The sequence below is a fragment of the Panicum virgatum genome, chromosome 2N (assembly GCF_016808335.1).
Source record: "Panicum virgatum strain AP13 chromosome 2N, P.virgatum_v5, whole genome shotgun sequence".
Taxonomy (NCBI): domain Eukaryota; kingdom Viridiplantae; phylum Streptophyta; class Magnoliopsida; order Poales; family Poaceae; genus Panicum; species Panicum virgatum.
In genome coordinates, this window is record NC_053146.1 from 66,940,834 (window position 1) to 66,967,360 (window position 26,527).

Below are 26,527 nucleotides of genomic sequence, written 5' to 3' on the forward strand. Positions count from 1 at the left end.
GTGTCCACAGACCACAAGCCGACCCTTACCGAACGGGGCACGGATGTCCATTTGAACCACCCGATAACAGCTCACCGAAGCAGCCATGGCTCGCGGCCCGGGCATGGGTAGCATGGCGCATTTCACCCTCCTCCCTGCGGAAGGGCGACGAGGGTCGTAACGAAAGTCGGGGGTCCCTAGAACGCCTTCACGCAGGCAGGGCTCGGGGGCTCCTCGCACACCGCGGCTCAGGCCGCACTCTCGAATGGATCGGCAACCGTCAAATGCGGAATTCCACGTGTTTAATCAACCTCCCGCGCTTAACTCGCGCCTGCCGAATTGCTCGATCAAATCACAGGCTGCTGCACCAGCATGAAAAATGCCGAGGCCAACTGAAAGGAACGCCTAAGCCGGCTGAAAAAGACGCTGGGCAGTCACCCCAATCAACCAACCATGCAGGGCGACGTTTATAGCCGTTGGACGAGTGCAAGCACTGCTCCAAGGGCTCGGGGGCTACACCCGCGGGTGCACGACGCGTCCCTACGGAGGAATCTCACATATTCGAGGAGCAAAACCCTCCGCAGACCAGCTCGAATGCCCTCATCAGCACAACGGCGACATCCCCAGCGGCTACGCAATGGTGCTTGAAGCGACTATGATCTGCATAGACAACTCGGAGTGGCCTCCCCATTGTTTCTCCAACAACGAACCCCGATCTTGGAATAACCTTCTCCGACAAAGATTGCCGAAGCACCGTCGCTCCCCCACCGGGCAACCCAAAATCCTCACGGTCAGCACCCGGGTTACGCCCTCGAAGGGTCAAGCCACTGCAGGGCTGATGCTCATCCCCACAAAGGCTTGGGGGCTACTGTCGGGTACCATAATTAGGGGCACCCTAACTAGAGGACTAAATCACCCTTAAAATGCAAAACACATGCCAGACAATCTGGCCCACGAAGGTCCACGGACTCCCCCCAATCCAAAGGAAAGGAAAGGACTCAAAGAAGCACAGTTCACGGCCCAGGAACACAATGCGGCCCATCCGAACCCCCTCGAACCCGCGGGGCGAACTCCGCCTCGCTCGAGGGCTCCCCGTCGGGACCCTCGACAGCGCTCCGCGTCTCCGCCTCGCTCGAGGGTAGCGAGCCTACCCTCGAGCACGCGGGTCGACTCTGCCTCGCTCGAGGCCAACCCTCGAAAGAAAAGACTAACGGCCACCCGATCACCCGCTCGCTGTACGGAGGCATTAAATGCTCACGACTCCGCCACGGCGCTCAGGTCAGACGGCGTCAGGACACCACTCCGCACAATGGCAGCGACCAGGGTCTTCTCCACCAACTCCGGTCACTGCACAGCCATTCCTGACGCAGTGGCACCACTGTGGGAGCCTGCGATGCATTGTGCGAACGTGCGTGACGCTGTTCCGGCCACTGTGCTGCCAACTCCTTGTACTTCCCTCGTACTTTCCTCGCTGCAGGCCCCTCGAGCGGCATGGACACGACCCTCGGGCACGGCCCGAGCCTTGACCAAATCAAGACCCCGACCTGCAGGACCCTCGGAATGCTGCCACGCCACGTCTGGAGGACATACCCTCTACAGGAGCCACCATGCCGCCCGCTGGAGCTGCCAGGACGCCGGCGCGATCTCTGCAGGACCAAGGACGACACCCAGGACAACTGCACGCCCAGCGCCTCACTCTCCAGTGAGGCACAGTGTACTTTCTACAGTATTCTGCCACTACACGCCCCCGATTCGGGGAAGAACTTCTCCCCCCTCACATACATGTGCACCTCTCCTTCTTGTGTCTATAAAAAGGGGAGGCGGTCTCTGTCTTATCCATCTGTGCTATTCTCCACACTTAGCACAACTCACAAGAGCACACACGCTCTTCTGAGCCCCGATATTGACACTTGCCTCAATCACCTCCTCTAGCAGGGACTTGGGAGCTTTCCTCCCTCTCTCGCCTCGCTTATATCCCCTACTACAAGCACCCTCGGTGTAAGATAATACAGTGCCCTCGCACACCCCCTTGCTGGACGTATGGCCCCGCGGCCGGAACCAGGATAAACCGTGCGTTCCTGTGTTGCCTTTTGCATCAATCATCCAGGAAGAGAGATCACGCAGCACTTTACTAGTTGGTGCCGGACCGCCGGATCAGGACACCGACATATAAGTTCTGTAAAAAGCCAGAGAGTTCAGGTTTCAATCCACCAAATGGTGAAATAGCAAAAGAGTGACAACAAACGAAATACACCAAATAAAATCCCAGGCATTTAATAAAAAACTAATTAAATTTCATTAGAATTTGTATATGTGTGTTCTATGGTATGAACATGTACAGTTGGTGGCTGAAAAAAAATGTATACGCGGCGTTATATTATCCTCAATCACATGCAGGCACCATACTTTAATAATGTGGCATGCATGATGAAGTAGTAGTACGTGATCACAGCAAACCATCCGATTAGCAGTGGATACTTGTTAGTTGACCATCCAGCACTTCTTTCTGATCTCGCCGTCGGTGCTGGTCTTGACTCCGGCGCGGCCCATCTTCACCATCGCCGCCTTGAACTTGGCCTCCCACAGCCCCGGCGTGAACGCGTTGTCTCTCACCATGCCCGCCGTCTGGTTCGACGCCAGCAGCGCGGCGTCCGACCCGAACAGCACCTCGTGGTTGAGCACGTTCCTGTAGTACTGGCTGTCCAGGACGTTGGGGGTCTCGAAGTCCTGCGGCACCGTGTTGTCTGCGCCGGTCGGCGACGTGCAGTTAGCCTGGAGCTCGGCGGCGAACGCCGGGTCCATGTCCGAGGCGTTGGGCGGGAGGCGGTCGGAGAAGGACGAGCAGTGGGAGCGGCCGACGGTGTGCGCGCCGGAGAGCGTGACCATGTCCTCGGTGTCGAGCCCCTTGGCGGCGAACATGTCCTTGAGCTCCTGCAGGCTGGCGAACGGCGGCGGCAGGTTGGCGAGGGCCGCGCTGTCGAGCGACACGCGGCCGTCGTAGCGCCCCGCTGGCATGTCGAAGTCGACCGCCTTGCCGCTGAGGAAGTAGGTGGCGTCGCGGCCGGCGAAGGCGACGATGTCCGCGCACGAGACGACGCCGGGGCAGGCATCCTCGAGCTCCGCCTTGGCCGCGTCGATCACATCGAAGCCGCGCAGGCTCAGGTTGGGCGCGCAGGCCCTCTCCGTGGGTTGGGCGGAGCCGGTCGTGTTGAGGAGAACAGAAGCATCGCATCCCTGAATCAAATCAATTAATGCAGGACGTAAGAACAGAGAGATTCAGAACATGATGCTACATAAGCAAATGGATTGACACTAGCCATCAATGGCCTTTTCTCTAAAAATAATGAAAGAGATGAGGAATACCTACCTCAACGAAGCAGTCGTGGAAGAACAAACGGATGAGGCCGGCGCCCGTGCCATTGTTACTGGCTATGGCACTCTTCACGGCCTCCCTGACGATGCTTTCCGCGTTGGCGCACGAGTACATGTAGTAGCCGACACTAAGCCCTGATGGAGCAGGGCTTGGGCCAGGGCTTGGACTAGTAGGAGGGTAACTGGGCGGACTCGAGATTGAGCTAGACGGGAATGGGCTAGGGCTTGGACTAGTAGGAGGGTAACTGGGCGGACTCGAGATTGAGCTAGACGGGATTGGGCTAGGGCTTGGACTAGTAGGAGGGTAATTGGGTGGACTCAAGATTGAGCTAGACGGGATTGGGCTAGGGCTTGGACTAGTAGGAGGGTAACTAGGTGGACTTGAGATTGATCTAGACGGGATTGTGCTAGGACTTGGACTAGTAGGAGGGTAATTGGGTGAACTCGAGATTGAGCTAGACGGGATTGGGTTAGGGCTTGGAGCTGCTGGATTGGTGGATGGAATTGGGGTCGATGGGCTTGGGCTTGGAGAAGCATATGCTGGTGGGTTTGCACTCGTAGGGTACGTGGTTGGGCTTGGACTCGTGTTGGGAGGGTAAGTAGGTGGGACCAATGGGTTGAAAGGACTTGCACTGGGAGGATTTGCAGGTGGAGTCGAGGCCACCAGGCTCGGACAAGAAGGATAATAAATGGGTGGGCTTGAGTTGGGAGGATAAGCTGGCGGTGAAGTTGAGCTCGATGGACTTGGGCTTGGTGGATAAGCCATTCCCACTGGACCGGGGCTAGGCTGAGGAACAGTTGGCCGGCTTGGGCTCGGAGGATTGGTAGGTTGGTTAAGATCCAGTAGGCTCTGGCTTGGAGGATAGGAGATCCTGTTCGGGCTCGGTGGGCTTGGGCTGGGAGGAAGAGCAGGCGGCGGGCTTGTGGTCGGAGCATGGACGACGACGTTTTGGCACGCCACGGACCCCAGGAGCGCGAGCAAGGTTATTAATGGGAGCGCAAGGTTGGCCATGGTTGCTCTCGCTCAGCTGATCGATGATGGCCGTCTCTGTCTGTCTCGATCTGACACCAGAACTGAATACCAGATCGATCGTTTGTTTTGCCTTCGCGCGCTTTCCACCGGATTAATAGCCCTGATCGAGGCGAGGCGGCGAGGAGGAGAGAGAACGCGCAGGGAATGTTCCCGCGCGTCGCGGTGGACTCGAGAACGAAGTACAGTAGTTGAGACGAGGTGCATGCATGCATTTGCAATGAAGGGTAACATGGAGGACAGGACACAGGTGCACAGGCACAGCTCAGGCAGTTGACCCACGGCGTGTATGCTAATTAAGCTGGGCGGCACACCGCAGACGCACTGGGATTACGATCATCGATGGAATTGCGCGTCCGAACATGCATGATTGGCCTAGCTAGCCCGGCCAGAGCGAGGTTCTGAAATCGCGGCAGGGATTAATCGTTGTGGGGACTTAGTTTAAGTTCTAAAAAAATGGAGAGCAAGTATGATGTGGGCGACCATGCACAGCAGCTGATTGATCGATGATGGGCCATTATTTCCGCCAGTTCCATCTGATATTTTCTCGTTTGCGTAATTGATCGATCGAAATGCTAGCTGGTGCTAACGGCGGCGCATTGTTTTATGCGCAAGCACCATCGCATGTGATGTCGGTGCATGTAAGATTGTGTTGATCTGACATTGCACCGTACGTTTGCGGAAGATTGTGGGGACTTTCTTTTTTTAACTTGGTTCAGTACTAGTGTTGATCTCTACTGCGCGTAAGATTTTGTGGACTGATTTCCTCTTGGCCCTCTCTCCATTATCTAAAAAATTTAATATAATGTCGGTGCAATTAGCAAAGTACTAAACGCGAGGTCATGCAGATGGACCTGCTGGCAACACGCAAATAGCGCACCGGCCGGAGTACACTATGGCACCGTTTGGAAGGGCTCCTCCAACCGGTGGAGCTGGAGCCAGAGCCGGAGCTGGTGAAGCCATGTTTTCTGGCTCAACCAGCTCCGTCGAAACAGTCGGGAAAAAAAGATCCAGCTCTCTGGAGCGCTCCCCCTAGAGCCCGTTGTCAGCACACCCATTTGGCAAGGCTCCTGCCCGAGCCGGCGGTGGAGCCGCTCGCGGAGCCCTGCCGAAGGCGCCCTATATCTGCACCGGCCGGCTCGCTTCGGATCAGTTAATTACTTCTTGGATCGATCGCAGCAACACACGGTGCGTTGATGCTTGCTTGCACAAATCACCAAGCAGCGCCAAGCTTTCATTGGCCGCCGCCCCGCCGCATCTGACTTGTGCGCAGTAGACTAATAATTGTTTTTTTAAGTGAACTAATAATTGTTTTAGACAAGGATTGGAACAGTGGCGACCCTGATCGAACCACCGGCCGGTTGGTGCATGCAAATCTCCATACCGACACACAGGCATGAAGCAAGCCGGCGGTCTCCAGTCTTCTACTACTTTACTCCACTGAATATTCATATAATTCTAGTATGAAGCAATAAAAGAAAAAAATAGGTAAAGAAAGAGGCCCAAAATGATAAAAGGAGGCCAGCGAAGTAAAGCGGCCCAAAAAAAGCTCGAATTCGGGGGCCAGACACGTAACATAGAAGAGCGGCCTAAAATAAAGAGGCCCAGCCTGCCTTGTTCTTTGTTTTTATTGGCGGGCTGCTTCTCCCCGCCCGCGTGCCTTTGTTTTTCAGCCCACGTCTATGTTCCATTTTTTTTTACCTTTTGGTCTCGCCGCACCGTGCCACTGAAAAATAATTGAGTGGTCGTCTATATCATCGTGTGAATTTTTTTTTGACATATGTGTCATTCCATTCATTTTCTGTTATAATTTAATAGAGTTAGAGCCTTTACAGTGGGACCCATCAATGCAAATGACCATTATGCCCTGGCAAGAAGATGTCGCAGATCTCGCGCTCCCTATCCTCCTCCGGGCGGCGGTGAGCCCTCCCCCTTCTTCCAAGGCGCTCCTCCGAAAGGTCTGCCCTCTTCTCTCCCCTCCGCTACAGTGCAGAGGGACGAAAGGAGGGCGGCGGAGGTTCCAGGTGCTCTTGCCGGCGGGATTCGCGATTCCCCTAGCCTCCAATGGCCTGACGGCCTTGGGTGGAAGGGGGGATCGTGGATCTTCGCTCGGTATTGTAGATTAGGTCCTACGTACTGTAGGTGTTGGTGTCCAGGTGAAGCCGGCGAGGTGGCGGCGGTGGCTTCGCGTCAGAATAAGGTACTCCGGGCCTTCCTCCACCTTGATGGCGTCTGCTCCGGCGCCATTGATGGCCTTGTGAGGTCTGGGTGTTCAAGATCTGAAGCTTCTGTTCAAGCTTTGGATGTTGTTCGTCCTTTTGGAGTTTTCGGTGGTGTTTCTCTTCTGCGTCAGGGAGAAGCAACCCATCGATTTGGAGGGGTGGCTGAGGGGTGTGTGGCTTTGAGGCGAGGGGATCTGGTGTCTTGTTCTGGCTCTCACCGGTGGCCTCAGATCCCGGGCCAGGGAGGTACGGGGCGCGGCCCCAGCCGACGGACGACATCGGTGTCTTCAATCCCGTTCTTCGGGGCGGGTGATTTCTGCGGCTCCAAGCAAAGCTACGGTGCGATGGTGCTTTCCCTGGTCCTGGTGTGCAGTCGCTTGTTCTTGGTTTCTTCCGGCGTTGGTTTCGATGACGGAGGCTGGCGGCGGCGATGCACAGTGATGACGGCAAGGACAAAGACCTTGGAGGACCTTCTTGTTAATTATAATGTTTCTAGGGTCTTCTGTGCTGTTTGGTAGGGACAGCTGTCCCCTCGATATCCTCCTTGTACGCGTGTGTTTGTGTACGTGTCTACTATGTATGTTGTCCTTATCTTTTAATATAGATACGTCTTGCTAAAAAAAAGGCGCTCCTCCGAGCTCGGCCCAAGCTCTGCAGCTGCTGCGGCGGCGAGCCCGGCCAGCTCCGCCCACCGCCGCCGGCCCTCCTCGCTTCGCCTTTCGGCACCCGCGCCGGGACTTAGGCCGCGCAGACGCGCCGCGAGGCGGCCGCCAGGAGCTCGCAGGTCCGCCACCACCCCTGGAGCTTCCTAGGCTGCCGCAGGAGGAGGAGCTTCCGCGGGGCGCGCAGCGTGCGGAGGGGCGGAGGCCGCGGCTCTAGGCGGCGGAGCTCGAGGCAGAGGCCTGCGCGGCGCGTGTGTGGCGGGCGGCGCGGCGGAACGGCCACGGTGCGGGCGAGCGCGCGGTGCAGCGGAGCGTCCATGACGCGGGCGGGCGCACGGCGCGGCGGAGCGGCCGCGGCGGGGCGGCCGCGGTAGGACGTCCGCGGCAGGGCGGGCTGCGGTGCGGCGGCGACGCGCGTGGCCTGCCATGCGGCTTGCGCGGGCGGCCGGGCGGGGGAGCAGCGCAGGCTGGGGTCCATGGCTCTGGTGCTCCGGACCACGGGGGCCATGGCAGCGGCGGCGCCTCTCTCTCTCCCCCTCTTATGGTTCCGCGCGGCGTGGAGGAGCAAGGACGTGGTGTCTTGGAGGAGCTTGGCGGCCTGCTGCCATGGCGCCGCCGCTCGCCCTGCGCCGGCCGGTCCTCCGCCGGCTACTCCGGAGGTCGATCCGGCAGCACCGGGATGGCGGGGCTCGCTGCGGCCTGTCTCGCTCTCCTTCTCTCTCGAGCTCAGGCGGCCTGAAGTACGGGCATGGACGGCGGCGGCCTGCCCGGGCACGGGGAGCAACGATGGACGGCGGTGGCCTGTGCAGGAGCGGGGAGCAACGACTTCCCTGCAGGTGCAGGTAGCCTAACTAGTGCACATGCAAGGGAAAGCAGAAGGGCATTAGGGTCATTTTGCACCTCCGTTAGCCTCCGTTAAGTCTCTCCATCCGTCAAAAGTGGCACACATGTAAAGAAGTTCGCGCGATGGCACAAACGATCCACTCAACTTTTCAGTGGTATACACGGCACGACGAACTTTCTTAATGGCATACATGTCAAAGACTTTGAATTTTCGACCCTCCCAAATTGGTCCGTCCACCTCCTCCATTTTCGACGGCTCTGTGGCGGAACCACCCAAAACTACTGGGCCCGGGTGCACTGATCTTTGTTGCTAAGCAACTCTGACCCAAAATTGGCACTCACCGGTAGTTCCTCGAGTGAAGCCTCGATTAAAGCCACACTATTCCAGGATCAGCAGACAACACTCACACGAAGGTGAGCCCAGAGATTACAATACAGAATATTTCATACATCTCAGAGTGATTGCAGCGGAAAGGAAATTTATTACAAACTAGGTTCGGAATAGTAAAGTACCACAGAGTTCCATCTACTCAAATTATTCAAGTCTCAATGTCATCGGAAGCATTAAAAGATAACAAGCAAGATACGTGACGCATCGATAAAGCCCGTACGAAAGCGTCACTCAGCAGGGGGGTGATCAGCACCAGCTGAAGGACCATCCCACTCCACAGAAAAACCCGGAGGTAAGGTACACGGCCAAGTAAGACTCGCGAACAGATCTTCAAAGTTAGTACCTGAAAAACAGTGCCACAAGCAAGGCTGAGTATACTAATACTCAGCAAAACTGACCCGTCTCCGGATATAACATAGTCCGATAACTAGACATACAAGGCTTTTTGGTTGGTGGGGTTTGTTTTGCCAAAAATAGCCCCTAAGAGTTGGTCCTTATTTTCAGATTTTATCTAGCCATCTTTTAGTTAGATTAACCATTCTAAGTTTGCATCTAACTCTACACAAACATGGTAGAGCAACCATTTAATCAACCAGCAGTATTATCATCATCATGTTTCACTTGTTACTCTGTGTGACCGAAAACATTAAGCAATCTCATGCCGTGAGAGGCGGACGATTCTGAATCGAATTTCAACATGGCCAGGGGAACCTAGACCACACGCACGGGGATTGACTTCGCTCCCGCCCACGCTACAGTTCCCTTTCTTTCCAGTCCGTGGATCCGGCACACCCTCCCCGACTACAGAGCCCGACGTCTCTGCACCCGTACGTCGCGACAAAAATATAAACCCTACTTCTACCAGGAGGGTGCGAGATCGTTCCACTCGCCGGTCCAATTAGGTACTTAAGCTTGCCGATTACCATATTTCTCGGTATGTGGCTAGTACTTTCAAACGCTTAACGAAATGAGCCACACACCGCGACCTTAGCCATTTTTGACTACACCAGCGGGGTATCACAACTACACAACCCCGTCCGTTGTCCTTACATTTCAGCAGGAATTAAAGTCAGTGAAATTCCTATTTGCTCGCGAGAGGCAGGAAACCCCTCGACTTCTACTGTACCTAATTAGCATGGCAACTAGTCGATAAAAAGATCCGGGATCAAACATAGGTACCTAGGGATCATGCATTTAAGGTTTTCGATCAACGCCTAGAAAACTTAAATGCGGAAAGAAACTATTACAACACATTATAAGTAGATAGATGAATAATAACTCGGAAAATAAGACATAATGCAACAGGGCTTGCCTTCTTGGGCACTGTTAGGCAGAAAAGCCTCTGGGGCTTGGCCTAGATCTTGAGACAAGTTAGCACAGTTCAAAGAGACCTCCTGATCCATACGAGAGTCCGCGGGCACCAATTCGTAGTCCCCGTCCGCGAGATTAACCGCTTCTATATGCAATGCGAGATTATGAGTTACTCATGGATAAAAGGTTTTCTTTCCTTCACGATAAAGTTGTAGTTCAACAAAAATTAATTTAGTGATGATTTCAACATTTTATTTCATGGGCAGTCATTTATAGAGTAGTTTCTAATTTCACTTTACTTCATAAAAGAGTTGTGTGGTTTGGTTTTTATTTTATCATTATAACACATAGCATGCTTTCATTATTTCATAACAACAAATCTACTCATGAGCTAGTGATGAAAAACTAAAGCAACACAGATTCAACTTAAGTATTTATGGTATAATTTCATATTCTAACCATAGAGCAATTACCACAACTATTCATGTGAGTAGATTACTCTAGTTACTTCACTTTTTTACAGAACGTTTAACATGGGTTCTGGTACTACAAATTTTATGGAAGCATCTACTAAGTACTGTAATTTATCTAGATTTTATTCACTTATACAGCAGAGGTGACAAAAAGATAAAAAACAGCAGGCCATTAACTAAGATTAATTCTACAGAGAGTTACACTAGGAATATGGTTCTCAAAATTTTACCAGAGCCTATTCATAAGCTAAACATACTCCAGAAAAATTATCAAGCTTTATATCCACCAGATATATTAGTTATGTAATTAATTTAACATGAGTTAACATAAATTTCTCACAGTTCAAATGACATGTACTGCATGTGAACTTTTTATTACAAACAGAGAATACTCTAAACAAGAACATGTCAAAAGATCATGATCAGATATGGTGTATTTTACTCAGAACAAAAATGATAAATCTAACCATGATATACTAAGCATGACTATTAACCCAAGCTAAACTCAGTAACTGCAGCTCAAAATTTTTAGGCAAGACCACAGAACTAAAGTGAGACTTCAAAAATAAATATAGATTTTTCCGATCATAACAACTATATATGATGAATTAAGTCGATTAAACAAGCATAAAACATGGTATATAGAAAAAGAACTCTAATAAATCTGAAATTTTTGTATTAACAAGGTTTTAGTTACACATGTACGCAGTAAAAAGTCCAGAGCAAGTTCATGCATATGTTTTCTAGTATTAAATCGAGTAAGACAACAATAGATTAGAGAATCTTGATTGTTCCAACATGATAAATGTTTTGGTTGGTTGCCATATTTTTACTGTGAGCTTAAAATTCCAGTAGTGATAACATATTCAAAACTCAAGGTCAGTTGTTGAGTAGAACTTCCTGAACATGCATAGGGTGATTTTCTTATTCTTTTTCCCAGATTAAATTTGGTTGAGTTTATGCAGATGTGACTGTTACAAAATTTGTAGATCTTGTTACAAGGATTTCCAGATCCGTTGAGTTTACATTTTTATGATTTTTTTGTGATTTTGTCTGCATTTTAGAAGTTCACTGGTATACACTGGAATTCTTGCAAACACACCCTTGAATGAAAAAAAGAAATTACAACCGGGCCCTTCGCCGGCCTTCTCCGCCGCTGCAGCTCGCCCGGTGGTGTTCTGCTAGGCAGGGCTTACCGGGGCTGTAACGGGGAGGCGCGTGTGAGAGTAGGGATCGAGGAACACCTACCCTGGTCGGCGTTCGAGTGCTTGGTGCACGGAATCAAGCTCGTCGGCATCAATGGCGGAGCGGATGTTCGGGTCGCCGGCGTTGTAGGTGAAGGAGGGCTCGGGGTATGGGAACGGGGCGCGCACGAGCACCGCGAGAGCGTGAGGATGCGTCTGGGGTAGCTGTCGTGCTCGGTCTCCCTCTGGGCTGGCCGGTCCGTGGTGAGCCCGAGCTCGCCGGCGACGGCACAGAAGGGGGAACGGTGACGGGAAGGGTCTGGGTTCGATTCCGCGCGCGTGGAGCTTAAATGGAGGGTGGAGAAGCTTGTGGGGTGGTCGGATGGAGCAATGCAGGGCCGGGGTGGCTGGTCCGCGCGAGCTAGATCTCGCCGGCCATGGCGGAGCGGCGGGAGGAGGAAGAAGGAGAAGAAGCCGCGCAACGGCGGGGCTCCAGGGCTACTTATAGGCCAGAGAGCACCTGGGCGAGTGGAGTGGCGTCTGGGAAGGCGGATTCGGTCCGGGGTGGCTCGATGGCGGGCTGGCGGAGCGAGCGGGTGGCGCTGCGCATGGGGGGTGTCGTGGCGGCTCGGGAGGACGCCCAGGACGCGTGTGAGCGCGGGGAGGTGCCAAGGGGCAAGCCAGGTGGCGCTAGAGGGCTTCCCGGGTCCATTTGGCCATAGACGCACCGTGGACGAGGTCCACCGGCGGCGTACGGCGGGCGGCGGGCGAAACAGAGGAACCGGGAGGAGAGAGAAGGAGGTGAGGGCCTTTCTGCGATTTCTGAAATTCCAGGGACCTGTCGGTAAAATAAAAATATCTCCTCCTTAGAGGGCTCAAATGAAAAAGTGTTGAATACCAATTTTTCATAACTTTTCAAGATCTACAACTTTCGTGTTATGCAAATTTTCATTTGAAACTTACATTTTGAACTATTTGTAAATTTGCAAACTTACACAAAAAGTCTTTGGTTTTATTCTGTTTTTGATTGATTTTTGGCTGAAGTTCAATTGAGCACATGTCAATTGAAGTACCTCTCATGAGCCAACTAAAATTTTGTGCACAAATTTGAATTGAATTTTGAGTAGCTTTTCACTCCTTTTTCTTTCTCCTTTAATTTCTTTTGTATACTTTGACTTTTATTTGACCCCTTCTTTTCGAATTAATTTCCCACATTTTTCTTTTAAGTATAAAATGGGTACAGTGATTGTAGTTAAGTGTACTGACACCTGAGGTGTCATAGGCTCGATCCATCGTACATATGAATGCAGTGCTATTTCTAGTTCACAACCCTAACCAACCGTCATTAATCACTATACACCGATAGTTTATTACTACCTTAATCAAACAGAATGAGCCTCTAATAACATTGCTAGAAAAATTATCAATTGTACCGGTCAGCAACCACCTATTAGTACCGGGTAGCTGACCGGTAACGCTTGGCCGGTACTAAATAACGTGCCATTTAGTACCAGCCAAGCTGCCCGGTACTAAATGGTTCGGTGTTACCGACCGGTACTAAAAACCTTTATGTCCAAACGCAGCAGCTTTTCCTTTCGCGCCTCTTTTTTCGTTTTCGTTTTCATTCTCATTTTCTTTCTTTTTTCTTTCCCACCACACCGGTCATCACAATCAAAAAATCACATCACAATCACAAATATGACAATCACAATCACAAGAATATATTTCCCAATCACTAGAATACATCTCATAATCATAAATTTCAGAAAAATACATCTCACAATCACAAACTTCAGAAGAATACATTTCAAAATCACACATTTCAGAAGAATACTAGAGGAGGCAAAGATGGAGGCAGCCCCGCGCGCCGCCGGGAGGCCGGCGTAGCCCTGCATGCCGCCTGGCCCCGCGTGCTGCACGTTAGTACCGACAGAAAATATGACTGGTACTAACGTATTGGACGAATGCTCGTTTTTTCAGTAGTGTAAGCTTCTGTTGGGGCGACATTCATGTATTACCTCATCGACTTTTAGATTTGGTTAAAATCAATTATTTTTATTTTTGAACAATAATAACTTTTAGAATAATCATTTTCAAATAAAAAAATTTTAGTTGGTTTCATTACGAATAATCTAATATCACTTGTCAATCTTTATATCTTTTAACCATCTACAGTCAACGTTTGAAAGGTTTGGTTTGAAGAAAATTGAAAAGTTGCTATATTCTAAAATGGCGATAGCAGTATGAGATGCCTCTATTATGGCGTACAAAATGTTTCCGTTTGCTCCATTAAAACAAAAAAATTTCCACAGCTTCAATTCCCAGCTGCATCCTGCGTTAGTATATGCTATACCGGAAAGAAAGAAACTCGATCGATCTACGGAAAGAAGGGACACTGCACGTGCATATGCCATTATGCCCATGTATCGATCGAGTCTAGCTAACTACCGGTCGTTAAACAAGGGATGCATGCATGCAATTTGCATCGAGATGGTCGATATCATAGTACCACTTCTAGGTCATCTCTGCAATCATAGATCCAATCGGTCCAATAAATCCAGTAATGGTTAAGAGTTCATTTAGCAAAGTTGCGGATCCAGCTTTTTTTTTGTGGAGCGACTTTTTTGGTAGAGCTGAAGTCGTTTGACAAATGATTTCACCCTGTTTTCTTAAGTAGATCGAAGAAGAGGAGCCGATTATAAGTTATATGGCTCCACCGCCACAGCGGAAGCTGTTTTGAGCTTTATTACCAACACCTTCTTGCATGGAGCCACTCCACAACCACACCTTTGGTAGGGCTTCGATAGAGCTGGTTTTGGAGCTGTTTTTCAAACCCTGCAAGGCCTGAGGATTCGAGCTGCACTAATAGATTGTTTTCCTTTTTCCAAACTATCCTAGCTAGCTAGCTGTACATTGTTAAACGCTTGTCGGTGCACCACTACTGCTGGTTTCAGTTGTTAATTTGTTCTTCCGCGTTTCAAGGTAGGAGAACGCCTTTCTTTCGGGCAGATTCTAGTGTAAAATTAAATAATTCATCATCTGTTATCTTTCAAATTTGTCAAAATTTTCTCTGAACCTTTTTTTTCATGTTTGACAGCAACAGCTTAATGCTTAGATATGCATTTCTCAGCAGTAGTGCGTCGTCGAGCACCTTCCAATATTTTGGGGCTAGTAGCTATCTAGCTGGTTGAAAGCCTGAAGCCTGAAATACCTCGCACCAGCAGGTTCGCGCGAAGGAAGCGTCGTCTCTGCCCGGTCCTCGACACACATGCCAAGCTGTCAGCAGATGGGCTCCCCGGCAGGAAGCTAGCGAGGAGGCCAAATTGACATCAGAATTATTGTTGGAAATAAATGTGCGCAGCAGCGACCTGTCAGCTGAGATGTACGCCGTGTTTAATTCCAAAAATCAAAATTTCAAAAAAAAATTCCGACACCTGCACGGAGATTTAAATCTAGACGAAATAAAAAACGTATTGCGACAGCTGCCTGTAAATCGCGAGACGAATCTAATGAATCTAATTAAACTATAATTAGACGCGAAATTACCACAGTATACAATCTTTAAAGACGATTTAGAGTTTAAGAAACAAAAACAATGAGCAAACGGAATGCATGGCTCGCTTGTCAGATCACCACCGAACCTACCTGCCGCCACATACCCCCACATGCCATGGTTTGGCAGCCCCCCCCCCCCAGTCAGAGCTGAGCTGTGTTTTGGTTTCAGTTTCAGGAGACGCCGCCGAGGCATGTTCCCGGCGCGTGCATCCCGGGATGGCCTAGAGAACATAACATGCACTAAACTTTTTTATCTCCAGATTAAGAAACTCGCCAACAGCTAGCTTAGCAGTTAGCACTCTGCCCTCGATCTGACTTTCCCGTGTATAAATAGCTAAGCTACCCTCCAACTCAACTCACTACAGCAGCAGCAGCAGCAGCAGCTTGTTCTATCCAGCACACAGTGTGCCGAGCAAGTGAGCAATAACAGCTGCCCGAGAAGATGGCCAGGCTTGGCCTTGTCATCCTGCTGGTCGCGCTGCTTGGTGCCGCCGCCGTGGCTGCTCAAGCTCCAGGGTCCAGCTCTCCGCGGCTCAGGTTCGGCTTCTACAAGCGCTCGTGCCCCAACGCGGAGTACATCATCAGGGAGGCCGTGAGGAACGCCACCAGCGTCAACCCCGGCCTCGGCGCCGGCCTCATCCGCATGGCCTTCCACGACTGCTTCGTCCGGGGCTGCGACGCCTCCGTCCTGCTCGACCCGACGACGGCCAACCCGCGCCCGGAGAAGCTCGGCCCGCCCAACTTCCCCAGCCTCCGCGGCTTCGACGTGGTCGACGCCGCCAAGGCCGCGCTCGAGAAGGCCTGCCCCGGCGTCGTCTCCTGCGCCGACATCGTCCAGTTCGCCGCCCGCGACGCCGCCTTCTTCCTCAGCGGCTACCGGGTCAACTACAAGCTCCCCGCGGGGCGTTTCGACGGCCGCGTGTCCATCGACAACGAGACACTCACCTTCCTGCCCCCGCCGTTCTTCAACCTCACGCAGCTCGTCAACAGCTTCAAGGCCAAGGGCCTCAGCGTCGACGACCTCGTCGTGCTCTCCGGCTCCCACACCATCGGCCGCTCCCACTGCTCCTCATTCACCACCATCGCCACGCTACCCCCTAACACGGACCCGCGCCTCGCCACCATCCTCAAGGGGCAGTGCCCGGCCAACCCCAACATCACCAACGATCCCACGGTGGTGCAGGACGTCGTCACCTCCGACAAGCTCGACAACCAGTACTACAAGAACGTTCTCAACCACAAGGTGCTCTTCCCATCCGACGCGGCGCTGATGACGTCGAGGGTGACCACGAGGAAGGTGGTCGAGAACGCCGTCATCCGCGGGAGTTGGGAGAGGAAGTTCGCCAGGGCCATGGTGAAGATGTCGCTCATCGAGATCAAGACCGCCGCCAACGGCGAGATCAGGAAGAGCTGCCAAGTCGTCAACTAGATGACACTTAAAAATTGACCATTATTCCTCTAATCCTCTTGCAGCTATAGCAGGAGCATCTTAATTATTGGTATGTTATTATTACATCCGCTTCTTTGTTCGATTCTTTCGTTGCATCAGGTTGCATTGTTTTTTTTTTTACTGAACTCGCCAGAATATTAATGTACTCGACCAGAGACCAGATGATTCAATAAAAGTTACTTGTGTTTTTTGTCTGAATCTGGAGGTTCCCTTTTGAGACTGTGAATTGTGATGAAATGGAGTTTGATCCTCCATGTAATGCGCACTACTGAAATTATTTCAAAAAAAAAAGCGCACTACTGAACTAATTGGCTGACACATACGCTGAGAGAAAGAGCCAATTGCTTGCTAATATGAATATGATCCATGGTATTCCTGACACAATACTAGATTCTAGCACATTTTACTAACTAGCTACAGCAATGTGTTAATGAGTTTTTGGAGGATTATTTTATTGGCAATTTGCCAAAACTGTTGGAAATGGTACGAATCATACTAATAAAACCGTTGGCCACTCCACTAAAAATACTGTAATAATGGGTACTAATACAGTTAGTCACTTGTAAAATAAAATCGGATTTCTTAAAAAGATACTTCCTCCGTCCTGGAATGTAAAGTGTTATGGAGTTTTTAGGACAAATTAAGACTATGTAGAAAAGACTTTCCTACCTCTAATTATTAAGTATTTGATGCCCTTTCTCATGCACCTCCACATGCACCTCCACCTACATGGTTGCATGCACATCTTTCTATTGAGAAAGATATGAAAACAATGCACAATTAAGATGGTTGAGTCCACTCTCAACCTAGAATGCCTTATATTTAATCATAAATTTTGAATTACAGGATGTCTTATATTTGGGAATGGAGGGAGTACTCCTCTTTGGAGCTCTGTCTGTATTTATATGAGTCCGGAGACTGAGCTCTGCAACTGCAAGCCTAAAAGGCTGCAGCCAATAGAAAATGCACAATTTCCTTTTAAAAAATATAAATTGCATGCTTCTTTTACATACAAAAACCATATGAGGCTAGCCTTATTGACATGTTGGACTAGGAAATACAGGCATAAAACCATGTTACGCTCATCAGCACCAAGACAGTCTACTGTGTGGAATAATCCATGCTCATTATTTTCCGAAATACAATAAAAATGCAGTCGCTTATATACACGCACGCACACTTACGTACGCAATCTCACCCCTATAAGCATCTCCGAAAGACTGAACTGGTACATCCTTGAAATTAATTCACCATAGACACCTCGCTCTCGACGGATGCATCTACTACCACTAAAAGAATAGCGTCGCTTAAATACTGAAATAATCCAGAAAAATATGTACGAGCACATGTGTCGAGTCTACAACACGAATCCGGATGAACAAATTCCATCACAAAGAACCTTACCTGCTGCGCTACACTCGGGCTCAAATAACCTGCGCCTATTGCCGTGCGTATCTAGATCACGTTAACTACTACATATTCCTATTAACTTGATATTTATAACGTAGCATTTCTTATCTAAAAAAAATTTGTACATACTTATGCCCCTGAGTAGGAGATTCGATGGCACATTGATGAAAAAAACACGAACACATTATTTGGACATTGCACAATTTTATTATACGTGCTAGAAGAAAAACATATATAATTAGATTTGTCCTTGATGCCAAAGGATGCTAGCCCAGTTGGTTAGTCACTCCGGCGGCACCCCTCAGGTCCTGAGTTCGACTCCCCGTGGGAGCAAATTTCAGGCTGAGGGTAAAAAAAAATCCCCTCGCTGGCCCCGTGTGCCAAAGCACTGGTTGTGAGACGGTCCAGGTCGGCCTGAGGACCCTTACATGGCCCAGGCACAGTTCCCATGGGTTACGTCTCCCAGTGTCAGGGCGGGGCCAAGGTTCGGGGATTTTTTCGGTCGGGGAAGCCGATGCTTCTTCTTAAGTTAATACCGGTGGGGCGGTATTTCCCCACCCGGCCGAGTTTTTTAGATTTGTCCTTGATGTATTTAGTCAACTTGGGAAAAAAACACTTGCAGCTAATTTAGGTAATGTGCGGTATTCTATCTGAGAATAGCCACTTGAGTAGCTCTTCTTTTTAGCGTGTTTTGCCATAAGACACTATTGTTGCTGTCAATGCAAATGCATCTGATGATTCTACAGATAAGATAATGAAAAGTGTTACAATTAAAGAAAAGTTAGGTTCGCTAACATTCTATTTTTTTCAGTTTTTGTCCATTGTGTATTAGAAATAGAACTAAAATTTATTTATGTACTTCTAGATCTCGCCCATCTTCTAGCAAAGAAAAAAAACTGCCAGGGAGCTATTAACTGACAAAGGTGGTGGCGGAGATGATGATCGGGATAACAGTGCAGATGTCTATACTAAAATTAGGTAATTTGTTGCACCTTCTTTACTCATTAGTTTACACACATATTCTAATGTTTAGAACGAGATTTGGATAACAAGTCTTTTTTATGTTCTAATTAGGAAAAAGTCTACATAACCCCCTCAACTATCGGACCTGGACCACTTAACCCCCCAAATTACAAAACCAGTTATTCTACCCACTGAACTTTCCAAAATCGGCCAAATAACCCCTTAAGGCGGTTTTGGAGGGTGGTTTTGTCTTTTTCTTTTTTATTTATTTTAGCTGAATATTTAAAAAATCATAACACATCACAGAAAAAATCCAAAAATTAAAAATTAAATTTTGTTGGACTCTATATGAGTAGATCCACACAGTAAACATATAATATGGTTTGTTTTCATAGAAAGTTTTTGTTGTAGATTTAGATATATATTTTTTCTGTAATTAAATAGAATAATTCATAGCTGCATTTTCCATTGTCCAATTGTGGTGAAATTTTTATGGTGGACTAACTATTGTATGCTTGAACTCTAGTAAAAACTTCATACTCATTGGATCATGTATACCTTTGTTATAAATTTATTTATGTTCATACTGGTTAAATTTAGATAAATCTATAAATAAATTATATATCATCCAATGAGTATGAAATTTTTAATGTAGTTCAAGAATACAATAATTATCCCACCATAAAAAGTTCACTACAATTGGACAATGGAAATTGCATATATGAATTATTTTCATTAATTGCAAAAAAGTATAGATCTAAATCTACAACAAAAAATTGTACTAAAACATACCATATTATATGTTCACTATATAGATCTACTTATGCGGAGTCCAACAAAATTATATTTACAATTTTTGGATTTTTTATGATTTTTCAAAGATTCAGCTGAAATAAATAAAAAAGACAAAGACAAAACCACCCTCCAAAACCGTCTTGGGGGGTTATTTAGCCGGTTTTGAAAAATTCAGGGGTAGATAACCGGTTTTGTAGAGGTTAAGTAGTCCAGGTCCAATAGTTGAGGGGCCAGAGTTATGTAGACTTTTTCTTTCTAATTATATATATCACAAAGTGACATGATTCATATAGTCTTTTTTTTTTGGTTTACAGCCCAAGATAGGATGCATAGCTAGAAGGGGAGGTCTTATCCATCTTGCCCATAGCAGTGGCTAGCCTTTTTGTGGTTTGATCATCATCCGCTGAAGATCGTATCCATTTTGCATGTATCCATTGCAATCATCCTTTTATATGTCTGGTTGCTGGTGATTGAAATCTGATGATCTAAAAAATAGACTAATACATGCGTTTGTTAAGCTCATGGCTAGAAATAATTTGATTCACTATTCTTCTCATTTGTATCAGTATAGTTCAATTCAGGGACAAATTTTGATCATGATATATAATATGTAACGTATGATTATACAGAACGTTACAGACTGTATTGCCATACTTTTAGAATACTATAACCTCCGTTTCAAGATACTTGGCACACCTCATTTAGCGTGCCAACTTTGACCAAGCATTTTTTCTTAAAAATATTTATACATACTTAAAAATATCAAATAGTAATAAAGTGTATTTCATAACAAATCTAAAATATATAAATATCAAGTATTTATAAATATTCTACAGAAAAATGTTTGGTCAAAGTTGGAACTTCAGAAGTAGAATTACCTACTAGGTGTTTTGCTCCTTCTTTGTTGGGGGAGAGTTGTGTTTTGAACCTGTTGTCTACGCACTGCAACTTTGTCATATTTGACTGTAGCTTCTCAAATGTGGTAGGTCAAGGCTTTGTGTAGAACTATATATCTTTAAGGCTTTGTGTAGCCGTATTCTACTGATCATCGGTGTTGATTTTCTATATATATACTATATATACTATCCGATTGGAGTTGTAAATACACAATATTCTGATAGATCCATTGTAACCTTGAAAAATTTGTGCGAGTAGATATGGACGGTATGTGGCTCTAGAGGTGTGTTTGTTCAGAGCATTGTGGCAATAATCTTAGTTATTATTAATCACAAACTTTTGTTAGATCCAATCGACCTACTAGCTAGCTAACGGCCCAACCTTATTGTGGTCGGTGTGAGCATGTCGCTATAACAGCTGAAAGCGACTCCACTGAAAGACACCAGAACCATTTGACTCTCCGCAAGAACTGAGAATAAGTTACATGGGAATTATTGTTCTGAATGTGCGCGCGGCGCCGCGACACGCTGTCATGGAAGTAGATTAAGCACCGGCCGCGGCAGAAGATAATAAAGCTTATCCATGGAATAGTGATCGAGAGATGATGCCCACTACTCCACATGGCGCCTGCTTGAACTGCTTTGGTTTGGTAGCTAGCTATACCAACACAAGTCAGAGCGATCGACGATCTTCGTCAGATAGATGCTGAGTTGTGTTTGGGGTTTTCAGAAAATGCCGAGCTGTGCCAGCATGTTCCCAGCGCGTGCATCCCGGACCAGTTAGCTGTTGAGAACATGCAGTTCCAGCACTCATCATCAACCCTCTGCATGCCCGAAGATTTTGGTGTGTATAAGTAGCCGTGCATACGATCGAGTGTCACTCCCGCTCAGTGCAACAGCAGCAGCAGAAGAAGAAGAAGATGGCGAGCAGGCTCGGCGTTGGCGTCCTGATCTTGGCTGCGCTGCTGGGCTCCGCGACGGCTCAAGCAGGCTATGGCGAGTATACAGCTGCAGCTCAGGGCATGGCGCCGGAGGGCGCACCCACATCAGAAACTCCAGTGCCACCGGCCCAAACCCCTCCTCCCCCTGCTCCAGGGCTCAGGTACGGCTTCTATAGCCGATCGTGCCCGCCGGCGGAGTACTTCATCAGGGAAGTCGTCGCCAAGGCGATCCGGAAGAACCCTGGCGTCGGCGCCGGCCTCATCCGCATGGCCTTCCACGACTGCTTCGTCCAGGGATGCGACGCCTCCGTGCTGCTCGACGCGACGCCGGCGAACCCGCGCCCGGAGAAGCTCGGCCCGCCCAACTTCCCGAGCCTGCGGGGCTTCGAGGTCATCGACGCCGCCAAGGCGTTGCTCGAGAACTTCTGCCCCGGCGTCGTCTCCTGCGCCGACGTCGTCCAGTTCGCCGCCCGCGACGCCGCCTTCTTCCTCAGCGGGTACAAGGTCAGCTACAGGCTCCCCGCGGGGCGCTTCGACGGCCGCGTGTCGCTCGAGAACGAGACGCTCGCCTTCCTGCCCCCGCCGTCCTTCAACCTCACGGAGCTCCTCGACAGCTTCAGGGCCAAGGGCCTCGACGTCGACGACCTCGTCGTGCTCTCCGGCGCCCACACCATCTATTGGAACCGGGCCGCCGACGCACAGCATGCCCGCCACACACCCCAGGCCGTCGGGCCGCGACATACGCGCCCGAACGCATAGCAGCGGGTCTTAGGTCTGTTGGGCCACCACTCCCCCCAAAAAGCTAGCCCATTAGGGGGATGTGCCCTCAACCATATAAACCATACTTGCCCACTCACAACTCACCATGTGGGACTATTCCCAATAATCTCCCCCTCACACATGGTGAGCTCCCCTCACGCATTGGAGCCGAGATTCCGCTGGGAATGCACTGGGCCGACCTGAGCTCTGATACCAAATGTTGGAACCGGGCCGCCGACGCACAGCGTGCCCGCCACACACCCCAGGCCGTCGGGCCGCGACATACGCGCCCGAACGCATAGCAGCGGGTCTTAGGTCTGTTGGGCCACCACTCCCCCCAAAAAGCTAGCCCATTAGGGGGATGTGCCCTCAACCATATAAACCATACTTGCCCACCCACAACTCACCATGTGGGATTATTCCCAATACCATCGGCCGCGCCCACTGCTCGTCCTTCTCCGACCGCATCTCCACGCCGCCATCCAACATGGATCCCGGCCTCGCCACCGTCCTCAGGGGACAGTGCCCGGCCAACCTCAACTTCACCAACGACCCCACGGTGGTGCAGGACATCGTCACCCCCAACAGACTGGACAACCAGTACTACAAGAACGTGCTGAGGCGCAAGGTGCTCTTCAACTCCGACGCGGCCCTGCTGACGTCGAGGCAGACGGCGAGTAAGGTGGTCGAGAACGCCGTCATCCGCGGGAGGTGGGAAAGGAAGTTCGCCAGGGCCATGGTGAAGATGTCGCTCATTGAGATCAAGAACGCCGGCAATGGCGAGATCAGAAAGAACTGCCGTGTCGTCAACTAGCCTGACGACACAACTTTGGACTGTTTGACAAGTTATTGTTGTTAGATTGATCTCCACCGGGCCAGTCCAACGACTGGGCCGAACCTTGACTCGCATCCTGATCGGGGACGCCCAGCCCAAGATGAGGATGGTGGGCCCGTCGCGCAGCCCTATAAAGAGGAGTTGGGAACTAGCGGCTCAAGACACGAGGTTTGCCGCCGCTACTGTTCCACCGTCTAAACCCTAATCCGATCTAGAGAAGGGCTGTCAGCGATGGGAAGCGTCACCGGCGCCGCACTCCACAACTCCGGCGACCCGCTGCGTCAACGGCCCTCACCGACCTCGCCATCGCCACCGCGATGCCTCTGCGCCCCGCGTCGCTGCCTAGAGCAGTCCTTCCCCAACGAACCAGTGATGGCCAGGTCAAGTCCCTCAAGAATCAGTGAGTATTCCCAATCGATCTACTGCTAGTTGATCCAAAATATTCTAACAATGGTATCAGAGCCTACTCTAGTGAGTAAATTGAGATGGGGAAAAGTGGATTCGACCATGAATCGAAAGAGATCAGAAAGAAAACATAGTTTTTCGATGGAAATAGAAGAACAACAGAAAAGAACCCTAACAACAGATGAGTAAGAGGCGGCAGGACACACCAAGATCTTGCTGCCGGCACCACCGTCGGCTGTTGCCGTGCGGGAACATAACCCAGAGGCGCCAGCTTGCCGGCGTATCACCGCCATCGCGCAGGTCAGAGTCCCGAGATGGCTCAGCGCCGCTTGTGCGCGCGAACTCGGGCACTAGGCACCGCACTGGACTGCTCGACGGTGGCACGTTCACCCTACGATGAGCGTGCGCACTGGCGAGGGGACCGGCGGCGGTGCCGCCCCATCATCCTCCTGCGAGCTCACCCGGCCGTCCATGGCCAGCCGCCGCTCGGGACCGAGAGAGAGAAGGGAGAAAGCAAGAGGAAGAAAAGAGAAAGACAGCTCGGGGACGCCGGCCATGGCTCGGCCACCGGATCGAGTGGCGCGCTTGCCATCGGCGGCGGCGCCACCGCCGCCGGCTCGGACCGGGAAAGGGGGAAGGACGAGCTAGGGTTTGAGGACCCCGAGCCGGCCGCCCTTTTACCCCGCCGATCTGTGCGCTCAGCCATAGGATCGGCTTGGGCGGCTGAGATCGAGCCGGGAAGGGGAGGGTGCTGCTGGGTTTTTTGGGCCGCGCGAGTGCGCGCGTGGGCCGCGCGCGGAGGCGCTCCGCCGGACCGAGCTGGGCCACGGGCCAAATTTGCAATATGGGCTGCAATGCACAGTAAAGTTTTCGGTTTAATTTTATTCTTTTTTAGAAGCTGGTTTTGATGTTTATGAGTATAGTTTCATCTCTATTCAAATTTATACCAACGTGTATTTTGTTTAGAGAATACATTGAGTACAAAAATGCTTCTGAATAAAGATGATCTTAATGTTTCCGCTGCAAAGTAAAAGTCTCATCCTCTATTTAAATTCGAACCAACGGGAAAATTTAAATAGAGGTGTAAAAAGATATTGGTTTAAAGTTAAATTATGGTATTGTTATTTTCTGACCAACATTGATGATAGCAATATTATAATTATATTAAGAGTTAGTATTCAAGGTTAATTCTCTGACAAATTTTGCATCAAAGTGATCAATTTTTCATAGAGCAGCGAATGACAAAGAATTGTTTCTATATAAAAGAAAAGTTTTCCGCTGCAATAAAGAAAGATAAACTTAGATGAGTTTTTCCCTGTGGGAAAAGGCATCCTGTAAGTTTAAGGTTAAGAAAACCTTCCGCTGTTGTAAGTCAAAAAAAAGGTTGTTTTGGCAACATTTTGCCATTGTAAGTGTCAAGTTGAGCATTAGTTTGCTCTTAAAAGAAACGAAATTTAAAGTTTATTATGATGTTGTCATTTTCTGACCAAAGTTGATGATGGTAATATTATAATTTTATTCTAGTCATGTGTTCTATTTCTGCCCAACGGTGATATAGAATTGAAAGCAAAAAAAGTTGATTACGTTCAACGCTACAGACAAAGTTTTGAGTTTGTTCAGCTGCATTGTTGAGGTTAAGAAAGAAAAGAACTTGCGTCATTCCGACCTTTTGGTTGACAAGAAAAAGAGACGCAACTGCTTTGAAAGTTTTTCATGGTATTGTCATTTGTTAAATTTTTTTATTAAATTGGAACCAACGAGAAGATTTAATCAGAAAAGAAAGTATATATGCATGTTTTAGTCATTGTGACTAAAGTTTTGTCACTATAAAATAATTTTTTTTGTCCTTCAATAGTAAAGACAATGGTGGAAATGGATAAGATGCATGTTCAATTCGACCAACGTTGAATTAAACATGTGAATTAACAAAGTTGTTTATGTCCTGCATGGCAGGGAAAGTTTGTGATAACTCATGTACTACATGAGTATCACAGAAAAGAGAAAAAGTCTGGGGGAGCCTTTTAAGCTATCCCAGCAATACTCATGCACTACAATAGTGTCATATTGGATAGTGACTTGGAAAGAGTCGAAGGACAAAAGAAAGTTATATATGAACTAAAAGGTCAGGATTGCAAGCATGACTTGCAAAAATATAGCAATATGAAGAACTCTGATGAGTTCTTGAAAGTGTAATAGTGAGAAGAACTCTGATGAGCTATTGAAATGAAACGAGGAAAAATGTACTCCTGTTGTTTTGCATGACTTGATCATGTGAATAAACCAAGTAATAAAAGACTCCTCATTTGCAAGTGTTAGAAATTGTTTCGAAATTATGGCAGCAAAGTTTGTGCCATATTTTGAGGGGGGAGAAAGATTAGAAAGACAAAAAAGATTAAAATTTAAATCCCCCTCAAGGATGAATACGATGCATTTTAAAGCAAGAGTGATCTATTAAAGATGAATTTGACCATAAAGGGAGTACAACGGTCAGAACATTAATACCCCTACCATAGTAATAAGAAGAGATTCCTAAAGGTTTTCAGGTTCAGCAGAAAGAAAAGATAGTTGAGCCTCAAAGCAACAAAAAAAAAAAGATGGTACTTAAAACACCCTATGAGGCTTGGAAAGACCAAATTCAAACAAAAGCTAGAAAATATTTCATCTTTACAATAGATGGGATAATATGGGGGGAGCAAAGTATGTCGAGAACTAAGGCTTGAAGAGAAGTGGAACCTTACGTTCACTCCAATGTTTCAAGCACTACAATATGATAGAAGTTGATGTGACAATTGTCTTTTGTCATTAAAGAGCGGTAGTAGCCCCAGACAGAAAGCAATATATCTAGCCATATATTGTTAAAGGATAAGAAATGTACGTAAGTGAAGAAGTACAAATGAAGGTGATTCCACCTCATTTGGAGAAGTCATGAGAGGCGCTCATTCATCAAAGTGGCAAGAAGCCATGGAAGATGTCATGACGCAAGTTCCAAAATTATTTTGGAACATAGAATAAGTTCCTAACGGAGCCAATACAGTAGGCTATAATGGGTCT

General features: G+C 48.7%; 3 protein-coding genes across 3 annotated transcripts; 2 read left to right on the plus strand and 1 right to left on the minus strand.

Moving 5' to 3' along the window:
* Positions 1-2,460: 2,460 nt before the first annotated feature.
* On the minus strand, positions 2,461-4,363 carry LOC120659020 (peroxidase 2-like). The gene is made up of 3 exons (XM_039937101.1): positions 4,302-4,363; positions 3,347-3,488; positions 2,461-3,213 (listed from the first exon to the last, which is right to left on the minus strand). Exons 1-3 carry the CDS (start codon positions 4,361-4,363, stop codon positions 2,461-2,463), a joined length of 957 nt encoding a protein of 318 aa, XP_039793035.1.
* An 11,036-nt stretch (positions 4,364-15,399) lies between these two features.
* Positions 15,400-16,670, plus strand: LOC120661974 (peroxidase 2-like). Its single transcript, XM_039941008.1, has one exon. It carries the CDS (start codon positions 15,465-15,467, stop codon positions 16,449-16,451), a length of 987 nt encoding a protein of 328 aa, XP_039796942.1. The 5' UTR covers positions 15,400-15,464; the 3' UTR covers positions 16,452-16,670.
* Positions 16,671-21,456: 4,786 nt separating this feature from the next.
* LOC120661973 (peroxidase 2-like) lies at positions 21,457-23,050 on the plus strand. Its single transcript, XM_039941007.1, has 2 exons — positions 21,457-22,144; positions 22,662-23,050. The coding sequence occupies exons 1-2, from the start codon at positions 21,457-21,459 to the stop codon at positions 23,048-23,050; spliced, it is 1,077 nt and encodes a 358-aa protein (XP_039796941.1).
* The last annotated feature ends 3,477 nt before the right edge of the window (positions 23,051-26,527 follow it).

Coding starts and splice junctions, on each gene's coding strand:
- LOC120661974 (XM_039941008.1), top strand. CDS start 15,465: ATGGCCAGGCTTGGCCTTGTCATCCTGCTGGTCGCGCTGCTTGGTGCC.
- LOC120661973 (XM_039941007.1), top strand. CDS start 21,457: ATGGCGAGCAGGCTCGGCGTTGGCGTCCTGATCTTGGCTGCGCTGCTG. Junction 22,145..22,661: donor CGTCGTGCTCTCCGGCGCCC/ACACCATCTATT, acceptor GGATTATTCCCA/ATACCATCGGCCGCGCCCAC.
- LOC120659020 (XM_039937101.1), bottom strand. CDS start 4,363: ATGGCCAACCTTGCGCTCCCATTAATAACCTTGCTCGCGCTCCTGGGG. Junction 3,489..4,301: donor CTGGGGTCCGTGGCGTGCCA/AAACGTCGTCGT, acceptor CCCTGCTCCATC/AGGGCTTAGTGTCGGCTACT. Junction 3,214..3,346: donor TCCACGACTGCTTCGTTGAG/GTAGGTATTCCT, acceptor GATTTGATTCAG/GGATGCGATGCTTCTGTTCT.